This window comes from Cibotium barometz, chromosome 20, assembly GCF_041138505.1.
Source record: "Cibotium barometz isolate CiBa-2024 chromosome 20, ASM4113850v1, whole genome shotgun sequence".
NCBI classification, from domain to species: Eukaryota; Viridiplantae; Streptophyta; class Polypodiopsida; order Cyatheales; family Cibotiaceae; genus Cibotium; species Cibotium barometz.
Genome location: NC_141065.1, coordinates 17,957,430 through 17,979,579, shown reverse-complemented (window position 1 = coordinate 17,979,579; position 22,150 = coordinate 17,957,430). Strand labels below are relative to the sequence as shown.

At 39.1% G+C, this 22,150-nt stretch overlaps 1 protein-coding gene across 1 annotated transcript; it reads right to left on the bottom strand.

Moving 5' to 3' along the window:
* Positions 1–7,402: 7,402 nt before the first annotated feature.
* Positions 7,403–8,923, bottom strand: LOC147627612 (transcription factor MYB8-like). Its single transcript, XM_086815100.1, has 3 exons — positions 8,734–8,923; positions 8,192–8,321; positions 7,403–7,926 (listed from the first exon to the last, which is right to left on the bottom strand). Exons 1-3 carry the CDS (start codon positions 8,864–8,866, stop codon positions 7,467–7,469), a joined length of 723 nt encoding a protein of 240 aa, XP_086671226.1. The 5' UTR covers positions 8,867–8,923; the 3' UTR covers positions 7,403–7,466.
* Positions 8,924–22,150: the final 13,227 nt, after the last annotated feature.

Sequence of the window (22,150 nt, the reverse complement as noted above, 5' to 3'; positions counted from 1 at the left end):
ACTTACCCTCAAGCTTGTCTAGAACCTGAGCTCCAATACCATGTAAAAAATACACTTGATCTTTAAAAAAAAATGTTGAGAATCATGGATCAAAGCTCTCCTAATGATAAAACATCTACCCAATCATGCACTAATCCTAATCACAACACTAATCTAAGGTGGAAAGAAATGAAAGAAACTCATAATGAGTGTGTGCTAATTAAGTTGCACTCAAGTACAATTAGACACTAAGATGAATTAGCTTGGATACATAAAGAGACTTGAGATAAGTGCAAGTGATATGCTCATTGCTTGAAATGGCCTCCTTTTATATGAGGAGGTACACCCTTGGGCTTGTACATCAATGTGGAATAATTCCCTTTGCTCATGTGGCTTCATGCTAGACTTTACTCTTGCTTGGCTATTCATTCTCATGCCTTACCTCTTCCTTATGCTTAATGGCACCACATTTCTCAACACCCCCCCTTGGTGCCATTTTCTTAGGCTACTTCAAGGTGGTCAGATGCAAGTTTTACAACATATTTTCACCTCCCCTCATTTATAACTTGGTTGGGCAACTTAGAGTCTCTTTGGCTTGGTTACTCTCTAGCTCAGAGGTTATTTTAGAGATGGTCAGGTTGATTTTTACCCCCCATGGTGCTTCTTTGTTGGGGTCAACTATTTTACATTTCCATCACTTCCCCTAGGTGCTCTTTGGCTACTCTTAGGTGGTTTAAGTATGCTCAAAACATATCAATTTGCCTACTCATTCGGTGGCTTTTAAAACAATATCTCTATATACCCTCTATAACCCTTGTCTTGTCTCTCTTCTCCCCACCTCTTCCCTCCTCCTAGCTCGCCTCCTAGCCCGCTCAACCTAGCCTACTAGCCCAACCTCCTCCCCCCCCCCTTCACAACTCACTACACCTCTTTTATTCTCTCTCTCTCTCTCTCTCTCTCTCTCTCTCTCTCTCTCTCTCTCTCTCTCTATCTCTCTCTCTCTCTCTCTCCTCTTCTTCTTCTTCTTCTTCTTCTTCTTCTTCTTCTCTCTCTTCTCTCTCTCTCTCTCTCTCTCTCTCTCTCTCTCTCTCTCTCTAACTCCCCTATATATATATATATATATATATATATATGCTCTCTCAATATCCCTCTCCTTATTTATCTCCCTTATTCTCCCTCCCCCTCTCCCTCCTATTCATCTATTTCCCTCTCTAGTCTCCCTCTCTGTCCACATCTACCTCTATCATTGTCCTCTCTCCCACTCCCTCTCTCTTCTCTCCCTCCACATTATAACCCACGAGAGAGAGACTAGCACGAAATTAGAGAAGAGGAGAGTGGGGGAAGAGAGAGAGAGAGAGAGAGAGAGAGAGAGAGAGAGAGAGAGAGTTGTGAAAAAATACAGAGGAGGGTGGATGGGGGGGAGAAAGAGAGGGGGGACAAGATTCTATATAGATCACCACTTGTTGGGGGGCGGGTGAGAGAGAGAGAGAGAGAGAGAGAGAGAGAGAGAGAGAGAGAGAGAGAGAGCAAGGGCACGATTCTATATAGCTAGGCACTTGGGGGGTGAGTGGGGAAAATTTTTACTTCTTTTTGAAAAAAAATAAATTTATTATCCTTTTTTTAAATTGAGAGAAAAAATTATTTAAAAAAGAATTGCTTCTTTTTTTCAAAAAAAGAAATTTTCCTTTCCTCGCGCCCCAAGTGGTGAGCTCGCTACTTGGGGAGTGGGGGATGGAAAAAATATTTTTTTGAATTTTTTTGCTTTGATACTTTAAAAAAGACCTCTCCCACCCCCAACTGACAAGCTCGTCACTTGGGGGGTGGTGGACCAAAATATATACATGTATATTCCACCCACCCCCCAAGGGGAGGGAAATTGTTTTCCCCTCCCCAATCCCTTTAGCGCTACTCTTTGTCTCTCACTCACTCTCTTGATATCTCATCTAGCTCCCTCTCTCTCTTCCCCCACCCACCCTCTCTAATTTTCTACCAATCTCTCTCTCTCTCTCTCTCTCTCTCTCTCTCTCTCTCTCTCTCTCTCTCTCTCTCTCTCTCTCTCTCTCTCTCTCTCTCTCTCTCTAGTTACAAGACCTATGGGAGATGTGTAGATGTGATACTAGACCTCCTTGCTTTGGAAGTGGACACCTCGTGAGACTTGTGAGAGATCCAAGGATAGACACAGTCTGTGTAGAACCATATGAGCATATTGTTAATGAGGTTTTAGTGCCATTGAGCAAATTATAATGTAATGATGGACATATGAATCTCTTTTGTGTTTGCATCTCTTCTTCTCACAATCAATACTTGATATCAATATGCACTCTCTTCTTTTCTCTCTCAATGGTTACTAATATCCTCTTTGTGATGGAGAAATCTCTCTAGGTCTGTTTTGTGTTTCCATGGAGAATCAATAACAAAGACACACACACACACACACACACACACAGAGGACAATGAGAGGTAGATGGAGATAGACAAAGAGACTAGAGAGGAAGGGAGAGAGATAGAGATAAAGGAATGTGTGTGCGTGTGTGTGTGTGTGTGTGTGTGTGTGTGAGAGAGAGAGAGAGAGAGAGAGAGAGAGAAAGAGGGAGGGGGGGATGAAGGGTAGCGGCCGTGAGCAAGGAGGGGAGTAATGAGGAGGAGGAAAGAAGAGTGAGAGGAATTAGGGAGTTATGGGTATAGAGAGAGAGTGGTTGTGTCAAAAAAATCTCACTCCAAACTCACACTCGTGAAGATAGATCTCAATATCTTCAAGATAAGATATGCAAGATACATAGTCTCCTAGTGGTAGCAATGTACAAGTCGGCTAACCAACAAATCATGGCTGACCATACCTCGTTCGGGTACATGAATACATGGGTTCATGGTGTACATGAACCAACCCATAACCTAAGGAGAATAAGGTGTCCAAGGACAATATCCTTCTACCCTAAATTGTGGTCCATTAACACACGCTTTACTTGGCATAGTGCCAAGTCTACATAACATAACTTGTCTCCTAACCATCCACCGCCGCTAACCATACATGGCAACATCTAATGTCTAAACTATGGGGACTAGTCAAGATGCTTGAACATAATGGCGACTCCGCAAAGACGAGGCCTTTCAAAATAGAGTAAGTGACATTGAGACGAGGACAAAGCATTGATTATGTAAAATATGATTTTAATTTAAGACTAAATTATTTCTTACTTTGCAAGGAAAATAGAATATCACCTCAAACAAAAGGATGTTTGCCATTCCATCTATTCATGTAGACACTCATGTAGAATAACAATTTTCTAGATTTCACATGTTGATTTTTGTAGTAATCTAATCCCCACTAGTCAAGGAGAGTCAAATCGACTGATAACTTTTAACTTGTTCTGTAGTAGTGTATGGTCCTTAATTATGACTTATGAGGTCTATGGTCAAGATGTGTTCAACATGCTCTTTGTTATATACTCCTTGTCCACCCCTATTTACACAGTTTTTGGTTAGGAGAAACCAAGATGAATTTATACCCAAGGATAACTGCTTCCCAAACCTTAAAGTGAGACCAAAGGACATATAACTCCTGTCCAAAATGGCTCAAAATTAAAAAGGAGTAAACCTTGTAGTGATATGCAAGGATAACGCCCTTTCCAAAATGTCTCAAAATGTCTCAAAATTAAAAAGGAATAAATCTTAAAGTGATATGCAAGGATAACTCTCTTTCCAAAATGGCTCAAAATTAAACAGGAGTAAACCTTAAAGTGATACGCAAGGATAACTACCAAAACCTTAAATGAACATTGGATATCACTTTAAGGTTTACTTTACTTACTTTCAATTGTGATGCCAAGTACTAGTTTAAGGTTTATTCCATTCCAGCTTTGAGTTGTTTTGGGAAGAGTTATGCTTAAGGGTTATGCTTCAAGGGCCTAATTATTGATTATATCTTAATCATAAATTATTAACTCTCTCATAAAATCAATTCTAAATTGAAAAAGGAGTAAATCTTGATATCTCTTGAAAGCTTAATCCTAGTTTAATCTTTTTTAGCTTAAACATTTATGCAATCTACATTAAAGCTTAATTCTAAAAGAGGTAAACCTTAAACAAATCCCAAAAAGAAATTTATTATGCTAGGGAGTAAATTTAACATGATACCATGTTTCACTTTAAATTTTATTATCTTCTATTTCTAGTTTACTTCCTAATTTAGAGCCATGAATCTACCATGAATTATGTAGGCTCGCCTCCAAGAAATAAAGGAATAGTGTAATGTATCACTTCCTCATAAAATTAATTTTGAAGGGAGTAAACCTTGATATCTCTTGAAGCTTATTTCTTTTTAAATTAAACATTTATCCAATCTACATTAAAGCTTAATTCTAAAAGAGTTAACCCTTAAACCAATTCCAAAAAGAAATTAAAACCAATAAAAACCTTAATCGATATTAGGTAATCACTTTAAGTTTTATTCTCTTAGATTTCTAATTTGTGGTCTGATTTAGAGCCATGAATCCACCATGAATTGTGTACAATCTCACCAAGCAATAAAGGAATAGGGTATTGCGGCATCCACAATCAACCTATCGGTTTTGGATAATAAACCATCACATCCCATGCCACACCACACAAAACCCCCTTGTAAGGGACCTCAATAAAGGTTACACTCACAACATGCATGATCTTGATAGACAAATCTAGACTCTTGATTATCAAGGTTAAAGGTTAGCATCATTGAGTTTGAAACATCAATGTGGAAAGTGTGGCTTTCCTTTTTCTATAATTATCTATTAGAACCGTCACTCCAAAACTTGAGGAGATAAACATTCAATATGACTATTTTTTTAAGGCTTCTCTTCTACCTTCAGATTCAAGGATAGACTTTGCTACCTTACAAGATCTCAACACATGTATACCTACATACATACATCAACACTACGAAAGGGAGTAAACCTTGATATCTCTTGAAACCTTATTTCTTTTTAAATTAAACATTTATCCAATCTACATTAAATCTTAATTCTAAAACATTTAACCCTTAAGCTAATCCCAAAAAGAAATTAAAGCCAATAAAAACCTTAATGGATACCAAGTAATCACTTTAAGTTTTGTTATCTTAGATTTCTAATTTGTTGCTTGATTTAGAGCCATGGATCCATCATGAATTGTGTACAATCTTACCTGCAACAATCAATAAAGTAACAGGGTAATGCAGCATCCACAATCAACCTATTGGTTTTGGATAATAAACCATCGCATCCCATGCCACACCACACAAAACCCCCTTATAAAGGACCCCAAGAAAGGTTACACTCACACATGCATAATCTTGATAGATAAATCTAGACTCTTGATTATTAAGGTTCAAGGTTAGCATCATTGAGTTTGAGGGAGCAATGTGGAAAGCATGGCTTGCCTTTTTCTATAATTATATGTTAGAGCCGTCACTCCGAAACTTGAGGAGACGAACATTCAATATGACTATTTCTTCTTAGGCTTCTCTTCTACCTTAGACTAGCTATAGATTTAGGGATAGACTTTGCTACCTTCAAGGTCTTATAAACCATGCTAATAAGGATTACAAGATCTTGTAAACCATGCTAATGATGAGGAGCTTGACAATTCTAATTCTTAACCCAAAAATAATAATCTTTTTTTGTGAGAGATTGTTACGAAACTGCAGATGCCAAAGTACTCAAACCCAGGACCTCCCAAGACCTCCTTTAGGGAGGCAAGAACAGTATCGATCGAGCATATGTTGTTAAGATAAGATTCTCATTTCAAAGTCAAATCTTAATATATGTTAACATATGTTGTGCAAGTTTCTTATTTCAAAATCAAGCCTTTGCATTTGGACAATATATCATGTGTCATGCACAAAACTAAGAAAAATAATTTACCATAAGTTGCTTTGGGTTGTTGCTAGAAGTAGCTTTGGGTTTATTAGTGTCTTACAATGAGAGACTTTTAATCATTGGAATTAAATCCATATGTACTACCATATCTTGTTATCACTAATGCATTGCTTATAAACTCTAAGTGCTTGTACTAGTATATTAATGAAGAACCTAATAAAAAACATAAAAAAAGCAAGGTGGTGTTCCATATGAGATCCTGCTAGGTGAGTGCTTGATTAAAGTTTAAAATCAAGTGTTTTTTGAAACACTTTTCATAAAAATGAAGAACCAAATAAAAAACATATAAAAAACAAGGTGGTGATTTACATGAGATACTCCTGGGTAAGTGCCCACTATTAAAGTTTACAATCAAGTTCTTTAAGAAACACTTTTTTGTTTTTAAAAAAAATACATATAGAATAGTGTACCTGCTATTTCTGAAACCCCCCCCCCCCCAAACCAAAAAACAAAGGCCTTCTTTAAGAATAAGATGAATAGTACTTCTCAATTTTGGAGGTAGACAAATAATGTGTGCTTACTCCAACAAGTTATATTATATGATGCTTTCAAATTAGAGAAATTTAATGCACTTAGAATAAGTACGACGTGTACCATCTTTATAACCACATATATACATTTAAAAAAGAACCGATAAATAGAGAGAGCATTCATAGAAAATCATCTTAAGTCCATTCTTGAGTAGAAAACAACTAGTTTGATTGAAGAACCACTTTCATGTACCTTCCAAAATAATGGAAGTCCTTGTTGTAAGGGAATGCAAACCTATTACATTTGAACAAATTAAACATCTATTTGAAACCAAAGTAGAACTTTTGAAGAGTGGAGGCCATGCCAAGAATCAATCTCTCTCTCTCTCTCTCTCTCTCTATATATATATATATATAATCTGTCTCTCTCTCTCTCTCTCTCTCTCTCTATATATATATATATATATATATATATATATATATATAGAGAGAGAGAGAGAGAGAGAGTATAGATAATCTCTCTCTCTCTCTCTCTCTCTCTCTCTATATATATATATATATATATACTCTCTCTCTCTCTCTCTCTCTATATATATATATATATATACATATATATATATAATCTCTCTCTCTCTCTCTCTATATATATATATATACATATATATATATAATCTCTCTCTCTCTCTCTCTCTCTCTCTCTCTCTCTCTCTCTCTATATATATATATATATATATAGAGAGAGAGAGAGAGAGTTTGATTGAATAACCACTTTCATGTACCTTCCAAAACAATGGAAGTCCTTGTAAGGGGATGCAAATCTATTACATTTGAACAAATTAAACATGTGTTTAAAGCCAAAGTAGAACTTTTTAAGAGTGGAGGCCATGTCAAAAATGAATCTCTCTCTCTCTCTCTCTCTCTCTCTCTCTCTCTCCTCCACTCTCTCTCTCTCTCTCTCTCTCTCTCTCACACACACACACACGCATAACTTGCTGAAAAAGCAATGCAAGATCATGCACTAATTGCTTGCAACTTTGTTTGCATAGGGACATAAAGCTAAGAGACGCGAAGAGTTTGTAAGAGTGCTAATAACAACATTAAAAAGTGTTTGAAGTATTATATCATTCTATAGAAGTGGGCGCTCTTCTAGCATGGGCATCAGCATGTGGGCAGCATCATATACACCGATCTGCTCCAAAAAACTATTGCAAGCATTAGCACTACTATCCGCATATTCCAAATGCCACGTGTCTGCCAAGTTGGCCCACTGTGATATGCCCCCGTCTATTTTGGCATGCAGTAAGGGGCTCATCGCCTGCCACGTTTGCATGTAAGGGTCCAGCTCTCCTGGCTGGACTCCAGCGGGGATTGCATTGCTGTGGCAGTCTGACGTGGCTTCCAGCTGGGCATGCTTAGGAGGCGCGTTTTCTTGCTCATCACCATCATGATGATGATGATTAGGCAAAGGCCTGTGCGTCGCGGGATCGATTCCCAGCTGCTTCAATTTTCTCTTTATGCGGGTGTTCCAATAGTTCTTGATCTCATTGTCTGTGCGCCCCGGTAGACGTGAAGCTATTCTAGACCACCTGCAACATCATTAAGACTTCTTAATCACAATTAATCCGCGCTGCAGTATAACTAATCGCAATTGCGCCATGTTGCAGGGCAAATTTTCGCAATCGCGCCGTTTCGCAGGGCAGCTAATCGCAATAAAGCCAGTACAAATCACAAGAAGCACAAAATTCCGTAGCTCACATTAGCATTATGTTGAGCATAAATGTGATTAAGCATGTGATCAATTGCAATAGCATTAGGTTTAGCAGAATAATTAAGCATGTGATACGATTATACCTGTTGCCAAGGGTGGCATGCAGCTGGATGATGAGGCTCTCCTCAGCGTCGGACAACGTTCCGCGCTTCAAGTCTGGGCGAAGGTAGTTAGTCCAACGCAAGCGGCAACTCTTGCCACAGCGTAGGAGGCCTGCTAGGTTTAAACATAATTATTATTAGCTTACGTTACCATAAGCACCAGAATGTGCAGTAAGAGTTCATTAAACTAAGCAAGACACCATAAATTAAAATGTATTTAAGTTGCCTCCATGCAAGATTAGCCATTGGATTGATGGAGATTAATAATCCAGACAGTATAGGATCAATGGTTTGATACAAGGGTAGCATCAAATTGCCATTGGATTAATGGAGATTTGACACTAAGCAAGAGACCATAGGTAGATAGATGGCTTCATGCAAGATGATAAGTAAGCTATAGGATTAATGGAGATAAATAACCTAGATTAATCATGGATGCTTTGAATTAGCAAGCTAAGGGACATGGCGCAAATGGATTGATGAAGGTTAATTATGAAGCTTAATGCAATGAAATGATATTTAACCTGCAAGCTTAGGGACCTGTCGCCAGCAACCAAGGCCATGACTGGCGATGAAAGAGACGAGTTTATGATCTTCCTCTGCAGTCCAGGGGCCTTTCTTAAGGCCAACCTTCTCACAGCAAGGCTGTCTACCCATAGTTTTGCATTGATTTGAACCTTCGTGTATTGCCCTTCAGAGAGAAGGGTTACCTTTACTCTCTTGTAACGCGCCTGCACACGAGCGCCTCTCGTCGCTCATACGTGTGCACCACACGAGTGCGTTCACACGTGAGACACCACGTCAGCCAAGCGGGATCAGCGTATCCACCGCTCACATGATTCGGCAGGGTCCCACAGTCCGCTTTTCTCTCCTTGAGGCCAATCAAAACTCGCCGTTGCATGTGCCGGCTAGCAGAGGGCAATGAATGGCTGACACGTTGCACAAATATATCCACTATGCACCGCCTGCGGCTGCTTTTTTTTTGCTGCCCATGGAAATATTAGTCCTCTAATTGCGACATCCTCGTTCAGTGTGTCCCCATTGACCTTTCCTTCCAGTATGACGCCTCTCAAAAATCAACCTTGCCAACTACCAAGACATGTCCTCTTCTAGAACACTCTCTCTCATGCGGTTCTCTCTCTAGAATGTGGTTCTCTCTCTCTCTCTCTAGAATGTGATCCACCCGAGTTCAAGTCCCACTGTTGGTCGTGTATGCCCTCATGTTGCATTCTACCGACGTTTATACCTCTCTCTCTCTCTCTCTCTCTCTCTCTCTCTCTCTCTCTCTCTCGCATGTTGCATTCTACCGACGTTTATACCTCTCTCTCTCTCTCTCTCTCTCTCTCTCTCTCTCTCAAGGTGCTTAAAACCTCCCATCAGAATGAACCCATCTACTATTCATCCCATACACTGAATGGAACATTGCATTGGAACAGTATGCACGTCTCACCCTTGCATGCATTCATTATACCTCTCTCTCTCTCTCTCTCTCTCTCTCTCTCTCTCTCTCTCTCTCTCTCTCTCTCTCTCTCTCTCTCTCTCTCCATGTTGCATTCTACCGACGTTTATCTCTCTCTCTCTCTCTCTCTCTCTCTCTCTCTCTCTCTCTCTCTCTCTCTCAAGGTGCTTAAAACCTCCCATCAGAATGAACCCATCTACTATTCATCCCGTACACTGAATGGAACATTGCATTGGAACAGTATGCACGTCTCACCCTTGCATGCATTCATTATACATCCAGCTAGACTCAAAAAAAACTTCATGGTGCTACGGTTGCATTGACAAAAAGAACTCTAACCTCACTCATTAACTCCTTTCCAAAGAAAAGTGAATTGAGGGATTTTCTCGAGATAACATCAACACCATTCTTCAATTAAGAGTCAACCCAATGACACTGAGGTCTTGATTTTACATTATCAAGCATCCAAACCTTATAGAAACAGTTTTTTAGATTTATCTTTTAAATGAATTTTCTTTTGATGTTTAAACATAAGATGGATGAGATCAACAAAATGAGTATATGCACTCTATTTGAAAAGTGTGAAAGTTCACAAGGTCTCCTATTAGTACAAAAAATATTAAGGCATGCATGGGCCTTCTATTAAGCCACACCAAATGTTGAATAATAGTGTACTAGAGAGACAAAGACACAGACACAAACACAGACACAGACACAGACACAGAGAGAGATTTATCATCCATTGGGGCCAAATATCACCATGAAATTGAGAGATTTTCATTAACTTTAAAGGGCTTTTCACGAGACTGCATCAACACCATTCTTCACCTAAGAGTCAACGCAATGACAATGAGGTCTAGTGATTTTACACTTTCAAGAATTCAAATCTTACATATTCATTTTCCTTGAGTTCTCTTCCAAATGATATTGAATTTTTATAAATAGTTGGGTAGGATCATCAAAATAAGGGTGTGCACTCTATTTGGAAAGTGTGAAAAGTCATAAGGTCTTAAATATTAGTGTGAAAAAAGTATTGATGCATGCATAAAGTCTTTTATTAGGCCACACCAAACGTTGAAAATTTTGTACTAGATAGAAAGAGTGTGTGTCTGTGTTTAAAATAGTAGATAGATAGATAGTACATATACATATACATGTGTGTGTGTGTGTGTGTGTGTGTGTGTGTGTGTGTGTGTGTGTGTGTGTGTGTGTGTGTAGGATCATCAAAATGAGGGTGTGCACTCTATTTGGAAAGTGTGAAATGTCATAAAGTCTTAGATATATTAGTGCAAAAAAAGTATTGATTCGTGAATAAAGTCTTTTATTAGGCCACACCAAATGTTGAAAAATGTTGTACTAGACAAAAAGACTATATGTGCTTATTAAATAGATAGATAGATAGTGTGTACATATATATATATATATATATATATATATATATATATATATATCACACACACACACACACATATGCACGCACACATGCACACACATACCTACATACATACATACATACATACATACATACATACATACATACATACATACATATATATATATATATATATATATATATATATATATATATATATCACACACACACACGTATGCACGCACACATGCACACACACATGCACACACATACACACACACACACATACATACATACATACATACATACATATATACACACACACACACACACACACACACACACACACACATGTTTACACACACACAGATGTATGTAGTGTGTGCATGTGTGTGTGTGTGTGTGTGTGTGTGTGTGTGTGTGTGTGTACATATATACATATATGTATATATGTGGGTATGTGTGTGTGTGTGTGTGTGTATGTATGTATGTATATATGTATATGTATACACACACACACACGTGTGTGCACACATGCACGCTCGCACACACACAAACTTGGGGCCAAATATGACTATTAAACCAAATACAACATAGAGCTTATAAAAGGCGTTGTTTAGATCATGAAACATACAAGAAAATAAAAATAATTTAATTAAACTAGAGGCTCTTCCTTGCCAAAAGTATGGATAGATCAATGTGGTATGGTTGATGGGCTTGTTTTGTAAGAGATACATCATGTAGAGTTGACAAGGGATTTGACTTTTAAAAATCCCTCAATCTCGAGAGCTCACCCCTTATAGAGCATTGCTCAATTTTACACTTTTTATGCAACTCTGGCATTCTCCAATCTGGACATGATAAGGTCACCACATGTTTAGGTAAGTCCACCACATGTAGCTAGTTTTCTTCTCTACTGCATCTCTGCTTAGCATTACTTTGTCTATTGTATTATGTAGTTACCATCCGTTTTTCTGTATGATCAAACGACCTAGTATTTAGTAGTACCATGACAGTTAGAAAAGAAATTCCTTGTTTTCTTTGCCATAGCTTAAACTTCTACTAGTAAGCTCAATATTTTGACTCCACCACCACCTCTGTGACAAGATGATCTCTGCATTAGAGAATCTATACAAGATGTCCTATCTTCCATGCTTTCTCCAGTAGATAAGAAGTTTTCATGAAAAGTACCTCCAAGGATCTTCTTTGTCGATTAATTTGTGATATTCCCACACACTATAGTTTCCTCTTTCACATTTACTCTCTCTTGCAAGATACCTCCTGTACCCTTCCTTCTTTTGAGGTAGGGAGGAATGAGGTAGGTAAGTAACACCCCAAGCTTTCTTTGAAGATCACCTAATCGAGAGAGCCAATCCTTGACTATCCAATATAAGAATTCATTCATGGTCTTAGGGGTCTTACCTAATATTTACCTATATTTTGCTTGGAAAGTACCCAACTAATCGGGTCCACTGTACCACCCAATTTCTAGATTTGGAATACGATCATCTATGAGGTTTTTTAACTACTAAGCACACTGTTAATACAAATGCATCACATAACAAGGTTCCTTAATTTAATATCCTTCATTGGTTCCTTTATCCCTTAATGCCAACAAATCATTTTAAAAAAACAATACATTTATGATCATGAACTTGAATTACAATACAATCTAAAAAACATCCCTCGATGCACTGAATTACATACAATCTAGGCATTGCGACCATCGTTGGTGATAAATTATCACATATTAGTAAGGTGAAATGTCCTCTCACTCATCCACACTAACATGAAACATATCAAGCTTGGGTTTACAATCCCATAAGGAACCCATGCCCTGCCTTATGGTGGGTTAACTAGAGTTGGTTGCCCTAGGTGTGGGAGAATACCCAATTGCCCCAGGCTGACCACTTCGGAATGGTTATCCCCAAGAGAACACATCCCTTTTTTTATTATGCAGCAATTTTAGAATATATTACCGATCTTGTCATAATCTTGCATATGTATTTCACACAGCAATCCATGTAATAAACATTCTCACATAAAAAGAATAACTTTTTCTATCTTCTCTTTATTTAGTCAAAAATTTCCTAGCTAAATGCATCAATCAATCCTTTCTTAATCAAAAACTTCTAGGGCTTGGTCCCACTTATAGGAGACAAGGCAAAGGCCCAATAATCACGGTTACGAGGAGGTGAGCTGGTCCTCCACTTCCTTGGGAGATATTTGAAGCTATCATTATTTGAGGTTCCTTTGTAACCTCATCACAGTCAGCTACCCTTGGATGCCTACATCCTCTACATTTCGCACGCCCTCCATGAGCCATTTTCCCACATCAAAATTATCCCATGTCAAGGTTGAGCCTTCACTTTTGCTGGGAAATAACTCACTCTTCATTGTGTATATATTGAATGGCAATTGTTGCAAAAGACTTGGGAGTCGAGTGGAAATTCTCTCTTAAGCAGAGATAGAGTTTAAAAATAATAAATGATTAAGAGATATGCTCAAATAGGTTTATGAGCCACTTGGGGATTGAACTCACAATCTCAAGTTTATCAAAATATTCCTCAACCACTAGGCTATGAACATATTATATATTTAATGATCAAGTTAAAGTTATTAACTTTAACTTAAGAGTGAATTTTTAAAAAATAAAAGAAAGGGAAAGAGAGAGAGACCAAGAGACAGGCACATAGAGAGAGAGTGTGTGTGGGGGGGGAGACGGGTTGATATATATATATATATGGGGGAGTGCAAGAGCAAGAGAGGCGGAGGTGGTTGGAGAAGAGACCCAGAGAGGGAGCCTGAGGGACTAAGTGAGAGAAAGTCCGGAAGGGAGAAGTGAGGGAGAAAGAGTAAGTGAGAGGGGGAAAGAGAGAAAGTGGGAGCAGTTGAGGGAGTGGGAGTGGGAGTGAGTGAGGGAGAGCAAATGAGGGGGAGGGAGTGAGAGTGAGAGTGTGGGAGGAGTTGAGAGAGAGCAGTTGAGGGAGAGGGAGTGAGTGGTGAGAGGGAGGGCGATTACGGGAGTGGCTAGTGAGGGAGTTGATGAGAGGGTGAGGGAGTGGTTGTACTGCGAGTCTAAGAAAATAGAGAGAGCTAGACAGGGGGTTGCAAGAGGGGGAGGGAAACCATAGAGAATGGATGGTGTGTCCCGTTGGGAGGAGAGCTAGACAGGGGGTTGCAAGAGGGGGAGGGAAACCGTAGAGAATGGATGGTGTGTCCCGTTGGGAGGAGAGTAGCAGCGGGTGGATTTTTTAGGGGGGCAAGAGAGGGAGCTAAGGTGTGTGAGAGTGTGAAAGAGAGAATGAGTCAAGGGGGAGGGAAGCTATGTAGGTGGCTGGCCGGTGGGACGACAAAGCAGGAGATAAAGGTCTACGTAGTATGGGTGGTAGGGGAGAAAGAATTATCGTGGGGGGAGGGGTTGGTCAGCAGGGTACTAGCCGCCTCCTCCCCCCTTATATAGGTGGTAGGGGAGAAAGAATTATCGTGGGGGGAGGGGTTGGTCAGCATGGTACTAGCCGACTCCTCCCCCCTTATATGGTTGGTCAGCAGGGTACTAGCCGACTCCTCCCCCCTTATATATATAAGGGGGGAGGAGTCGGCTAGTACCCTGCTGACCAACCCCTCCCCCCACGATAATTCTTTCTCCCCTACCACCCATACTACTATATATATATATATATATATATATATATATATATATAAAGGTGGGGAGAGGAGGTTCCCATGCAAGAAGCCAGGGAGGGAATTAAAAAATGGGATTTTACATCCTTCCCCCCTTAAAGAAATCAAGATATCCTCATCTCGAAAAATAGGTAGGGGAAATCTTGATACAACTTAGGCTCAACTTCCCAAGTAGCATGTTCTATTGGGAAGTCTTTCCACTGAACTAGATGTTCTTTAATAACTCTATTTTTAAGATTCCTTTCTCTAAAACTAAGGATTCTATCTGGTTGAATTTGCAAAGTGCTTTGGGGTGGCATGAAATTTTCTCAGCATCTAGGATATGGTTAGGACTAGGTACATAGGCTTTCAAAACGTAATACATTATGGATTTTTAAATGAGGGGGTAACAATACCTCATAGGCTTGGTCACTAATTCTTTTGGTAATAAAATAAGATCCACAATAGCGAGGGCTCAACTTTTTGTACTTTCCTAGCTTCTTTTTGGACGTACCCTTAGAAAGACCATATCTCCTTCTTTGAATAATTGTTGAGTTCTTCTAGCATCTACGTAGTACTTTGTCTATCGTGGGCAGCTTTGATCTCCTTTTAGATAGCTTTCATTTGTTGATCCGTGTCACCCAATATTGTTGAGTTCTTCTAGCATCTACGTAGTACTTTGTCTATCCTGGGCAGCTTTGATCTCCTTTTAGATAGCTTTCATTTGTTGATCCGTGTCACCCAATATTTGTTTAGAGACTTGTACTCTATTCATTGGATTAGACTAATTTACAATCTTGACCATATAAAGCCGTGAAAGGGGAGACATGCCTATACTCCTATGATAGGTTGAGTAATAGGAAAATTCTACCAATGGCAGGTAACGAAGCCATGGCTTTGGCTCATGATTGCACCCTGAGTATGTCTTCAATAACTTGATTTACCCTTTCTGTCTGACCATCTATTTTTAGATGATAGCATGTGCTGAAGTTTAATTGACTTCCAATCCCCTCTAAAAGAGTAGTCCAAAACCGAGAAGTAGACTTTGTATCCCAAACAATCCTTTTAGGTAATCCATACAATTTGAATATCTCTTTAATGAATATTCTTACAATGTCCATTGCCTTAAACTTTCTTTTTGATAGAGATTTGACAAGGATTAAATAGATTATTTTCGTCAACCTGTCTACAACCACCATGATAGAATCATATCCCCCTTGCACAGAAGAAAGACTTGTGACAAAATCCATACTAATACATTCCCCCTTCATTTGAGAAATGTCTAGTTAGTGCTTGCCTGGCATCTTTACCCTTTCATTTAAGGAATGTCTAGTGGGTGTAGCTTGCCTAGCATCTTTACCCTTTCAGCCTTGTTCCTCTGACAAGCTAAGCATTGTGTGACATACTTGATTACGTCCTTCTTCAATCTTAGCAAAAAGAAACTCCTTTTAGAACATTGAGCATCTTCACATAATATCATGGATGTTCGGCTGATGAGCTTCATGTAGGATTCAATCTTTTAACTCTTTAATGTTTAGTATGCACATCCTTAGTATAAGCATCCATCACTAAGAGTATAATCTTTGATTGTCCTCCTCTCTTTCTTAGAGTGAGTTGTTTGGGCCATGAGTTGTAAAATATACCCAAAATACTCATCTAAGGCTATTTTATCCTTCACTTCCATAAGTAAAGGGTTACCTTGGCATAGAGATTGCAACCACAAAGGACTTCCTACTCAATGCATCTACAACTACATTATCTTTTCCCTATCTATATTTGATTTAAAAATCAAATTCTAAGACCTCTATCCAGTGCCTTTGCCTCATGTTGTGATTTTGTTGGGTAAAAATCCACTTTAAGATCTTATGATCTGTAGTAAGCAAAAACTTTCTACCTAGATGTAGAACTTTTTGCCTAGTAGGTAGTGTCGCCATAGCTTAGGGTCCGTAGTAAGCATGAAATTTTTGCCTAGTAGGTAGTGTCGCCATAGCTTAAGAGCATGGATTATATCCATAAATTCTAGATCATGATAAGTAGCATAGTTTCTCTCATAATCCTTAAGTTTCTTTGAAGTGTAATCTACCAGTGCCAGCAAGATCTCATTATGCTCCTACTGGATTTTGAGAAGCCTTCAATAGAGTTGATTGGGGTGAAGCTTTGTTCATGCTCCTTAGTCCATACTATTTTTGCATTCTTTTTAAGTAGTTTGGCTAAAGGTGTAGTCATCTTTGCATAATCCTGAATAAAGATATGGTACCACCCTGTGATACCAAGAAATCTTTGGATCTCCTTGATGTTGGTGGAAAATTGAGCCCATTTCACTATATCTTGTACCTTTGTTGGGTCTACTAAGATTCTATCTCTAGAGATAATGGATCCCATATATTCAATTTTGTCTACAAAGAAAGTACAGTTACTCTTTTCAGCAAAGAGTTGGTGCTCCCTTAGGATTTCTAGAACTTCTCTAACTTGGGCTTTATGCTCTTTCTCATCCTTAGAGTAGATTAGAATATCATCAAAGAACACCAAGACATGATTATCTAGCTTCTTCCTGAATACATCTTGCATGAGTGTGTTGAAAGTTGCTAGGGCATTAGTCAACCAAAATGGCATCACAATGTATTCATAATGCTCGTATCTAGAGTTGAATGCTGTCTTTGGGATGCCTTTTTCCTTTACTCTAATCTAATAGTAACCAGACTTTAAATTAATCTTTGTGAAGAATTTGGTTCCGTGAAGTTGATCTAGAAGTTCGTCAATAGGGATTAGATACTTATTTTTCACAACTGAGTTGATTTAGATCCCTATAGTCAATGCATAACCGTAAGCTTCCATCCTCCTTCTACTTCTGAAATAGGACTAGAGCTCCCTAAGGTGGTACATTTGGCCTGATTGATGAACCCTTGCTCTAACATCAATCAGAGTTGTTCCTTGAGTTCTATTGAATCTGGAACCAACATTTTATATGACCTTTTTCCACAGGTTGTGCTCCATGAATAAGCCCAATCTCGTGGGTCAATTTCCCTTTGTGGAGGGAGGCATCTGAGTAAGCTCATTTAGGAAGATATCTTTGTAGTCCTGTAGCCAATCAAGTTTACTCCCTATAGTATCTTTCTCTTCTTTGTTGAGTTTTACTACAATCACCCTTTGATTCTTCCTGAGACCCTTTGGTAACCTACTAACCTTTACTAGCTGTAAGTTGGATCCATACTAGTCCTCCCTAAAGCTACTACTACTTCGTTTTTTACATCCTTAAATTAAATTTATCCACTCTCACAATGGATGGCGGTACTTTTTTATTTTAGCAAACCCATTCCAAGAATACCATCATAAATACCCAAGGGCATCATGTGGAAGTAGTAGTTGTTGGTTTTCCTTTAAGATGAAACTCTATATCTCCTATGGTATGTTGGGAAATTACTTTCTTACCACTAGCTAGATTGATGGCCATTTTCCTAGATGGTTTTTGATTAAGACCTAAGTGTCTAATACACTTTGGTTAAATAAATGAATGAGTGCTTCATGAATCAATCAACAATTTAAAATGTTTACCATGAACGAGATGATGGTGTCTGGATCACTAAAAAATGTTGATTTTCACCTTGGTGCTCTATTGTAGCATGAACCCGGGCTCTATCCTCCTCTTCATCTTCAAGGGTTGCTTCTTTATCTTGGATCATAACAACTCTTCGTCTTCCATGACCTTTTCCATGATATCAACCTCTAGGACCTTAAACTCTGTTTCTTACTTGACTGGGTTGTTGAATGGAAGCAGCTCTTGCCCTAGGATTAGTTTGTGGATTCCTGGAAAATTTTAGAGGGACTAATTTCAAAAGGTTAAGAGCCTTGGGTGGATGAGGGCATTCAGCACAACGATGACATAGTTGGTGGAAATTGTAGCACACTCCATTTCGCCATGATAGGTCATTCTACAGGGTTTCTGAGGGAGGCAAGAGCAGTGGTAAAGGCATAACCACTAGTAGTAGACCTCCTGTCATACGAGCTACCTGCCCAATCTGCGTCTATGTAGCCGTGTATATCCAAGCCTTTACCATGCTCATAAAGATGCTCATAAAGAAGACCATAACGTGCAGTGGTCTTTACATAGCGCATAATACGTCTCACTACATCCAAATGAGGTTTTCTAGGGCTCTGCATCATAAATTGGCTTACTAGCCCCACAGATAAAAGAGACATGGGATGACTAAGCTTACGACTTGTGTAATTCCGGTCATAGGAAAGAGTTGTACATAGAGAGGAAGACTAGTTTTGGGCTCTGCATCATAAATTGGCTTACTAGCCCCACAGCATAACTGAGATCCGGGCATGTGATAATCATGTAAATAAGACTGCCAACCATCTTTCTATACATAGATGGATCATCCAACTCTTCACCAAAATCAACCTCCTGCAGCTTCACATTCTGCTCCAAAAGTGTACTCATTGGCTTACACCCTGTCACCCCATATTTTGCCAACATATCCAATGCATATTGGCGTTGCACTAACCATGTCCCTGCATGGTCTTTGATCACTTCAATCCCAAGAAAATATCTCAATTCACCCAAGTCTTTTCATATCAAACTGCCCACTCAATGCCTTCTCGACATGCATAACATCTGTAGCATGATATCCTGTGACAATCAAGTCATCCACATAGATGACAAGTAAGACAATCCCATGATCTGTTTTCTTCACATAGATTCTTCACATAGAGTGAAGAATCTACTGAAGAAACCTGAAATCCAAGGGAGATAAGATATCGGCTTATCTTATCACTCCAAGCACAAGGTGCTTGCTTCAAACCATATAATGCTTTCTTTAATTTGCATACATGAGTGGGGTACCTCGGGTGTATATATCCTTTTGGCTGTGCCATATAAACTTCCTCTTGTAAATCACCATTTAGAAATGCATTTTTCACATCCATTTGATGCATTTCCCATGCAGCCATAGTAACGACTACTCTCACTGTTCCCATCTTTGCAACTGGTCCAAGCCTTGGGTTTGTGCATAACCCTTAGCTACCAACCGCGCTTTATGGTGCTCATCAATGGAACCATCTAATTTGCATTTCACCTTATAAACCCATTTGCAACCAATGACATTTTCGCCTTATGGTAAGGCAACCAAATCCCATGTGTCATTTTGAACCAATGCATCCATCTCAACATCCATTGCCTTCTCCCATACATGCTTCCCAATAGCTTCTTTATAGCATGTAGGTTCCACATGCTTCACCAAAGAGGTCATATATGCATAATGCATAGCAAAGTCATGATATGTCAACCTCTATCAACTGGATACCTGACCCTTTGGGACCTCCGCAATGCATGCGGATCACTCTGAACACCTGTCACTCTAGCATGTGGAGGCACATATCTATCCTGCCTTGCACCTGGTGTGCGTAAAACTGGTATGCCAGTTCCTCATCCAAACTTTCTGAACTTGACGACTCATAACCTGTAATGCCAATTCCTTCAATCTTCTTTTTCCCTTTATCCATAGCACTACTCCCAGTGCTCACACTCTCATGTCTCATGTCTCAAGCGTCCTTACCATGGACGTATAGTGCTACTCTCAGACTCTGCTAGCCCAGACATAGAAATAGAACTTGCTTGTGGCAAGTTCACATGCACATCAGCATCAAACGGAATCAATGACACCCTCATCCTTTGCCTTGTACCAACTAGCAAGTTCATCAAACACCACATCTCGTGAGATAACCACTTGCCTAGTTTGTGGATTGTAACGTTTATATGCCTTGCAATCATGTGCATACCCAACAAAAACACACTTTTCTGCCTTAGGATCCAACTTCCTTCTTCTTTCATCAGCAGGGCCCCATGTACATAAGCTATGCAACCAAACACTTTGAGGTGTCCAATGTCTCGCCTAAAGCCTGTAAGCCGCATCTCTGGCGTACTTCCATGTATGGCTAATGTGGGTGTCTTATTAAGCACATACACCGCAGTGGCACACGCTTCTGCCCAATAATAGTCTGGCATGCTCTTTTCATTGAGCATTGTCCTAGCCACATCACAAATGACTCTATTCTTCCTCTCAGCAACACCATTTTGCTGAGGTGTGTACCTGCAAGTTAACTGCCTTCTTATTCCATGCTTTCTCAAAATCTCAAAAGCATGTGAGGTGTATTCACCACCTCCATCTGTCCTCAAATATTTTATCCAAGAGCCATATTGCTTCTCTGCAAAAGCTTTAAAGTCCATAAACTTTCCCAACACTTCACTTTTCTCTCTGAGAAAGTAAATCCAAGTCATTCTGCTGCTGAAATCATCAGTGAATGTCACATAATACAAGTTGCCTTTAATGGATGGGTTTTGAAAGTCCATAAACTTTCCCAACACTTAACTTTTCTCTCTGAGAAAGTAAATCCAAGTCATTCTGCTGAAATCATCAATGAATGTCACATAATACAAGCTGCCTTTAATGGATGGGTTTTGTGCAGGACCCCATACATCACTATGCACTATCTCAAGTGGCCTGCTACTCATGTTGCCTTCTTTAGGAAACGGCAACCTTGCTTGCTTTCCAAACTGGCAAGCATCACAGACATGCATATTCCCATCATACTTAAATCTAGGCAGCCCACTAACAATGCCTCTTGCCTGCAACATGGCTGATTTCAACTCAGGAATCCCAGCATCCAATGTAAATAACCTGCCTTCTTTCTTACCTTTGGCAACAATGACTCTACATCCATTTTTGAAATCCTCAATGAAGCAACCATGCTCGTTGAAACGAATTTCCTTTCATCTTCATCATTCCTATTGGTGTGAAAAAAGAGAGAATATGCTTTAACGTCAAATTTAAGGAAAACTAAAGAGGTGCAAAAGATAATATTGACTTTGTATTACATTTCCTAAACAATGTTGCATGCTGATTTACAATACTTTCTTAGAGATTGTTTATACCTTGGACAAACTTGGGAGGCTATTTGGTAAGGTCCAATGCATATATTTTTGTGGAATCAGTGATCCCAAAAAATTCTGGGTGAAACCTACCACAACAATGAATCCTACACGTAGGGATGAATTGAGTGATTTGGTGGTCGTTCGTAGATGTGTTGGGATGCATAACGAGTATCCCTATTCACAACTATAGTTTGATCTAGGAAAAGAGTCCCATATAATATGAAATATTTTAGTACCGTAAGCTTCTCTAAAATTTGGAGAATTATGCCTTCCTTACTCTTCCTTCTTTCAAGGTAGGGAGGGATCTCACTAATAAGTATTATCCCAAGCTTTCTTTGAATATCTCGTAATCAAGAGTCAATCCTTAACACTTTGATATATAAATAAATTCATGGTATTGGGGGTCTTACATACCTAATATTTTACCTATATTTTACTTGGAAAGTACTCGACTAATTGGGTCCACCCTACCACCCACTTCCAAATTTGGAATACGGTCATCTATACTAAGTG

Coding starts and splice junctions, on each gene's coding strand:
- LOC147627612 (XM_086815100.1), bottom strand. CDS start 8,866: ATGGGTAGACAGCCTTGCTGTGAGAAGGTTGGCCTTAAGAAAGGCCCC. Junction 8,322..8,733: donor ACAGGTCCCTAAGCTTGCAG/GTTAAATATCAT, acceptor TAAACCTAGCAG/GCCTCCTACGCTGTGGCAAG. Junction 7,927..8,191: donor CATGCCACCCTTGGCAACAG/GTATAATCGTAT, acceptor ATGATGTTGCAG/GTGGTCTAGAATAGCTTCAC.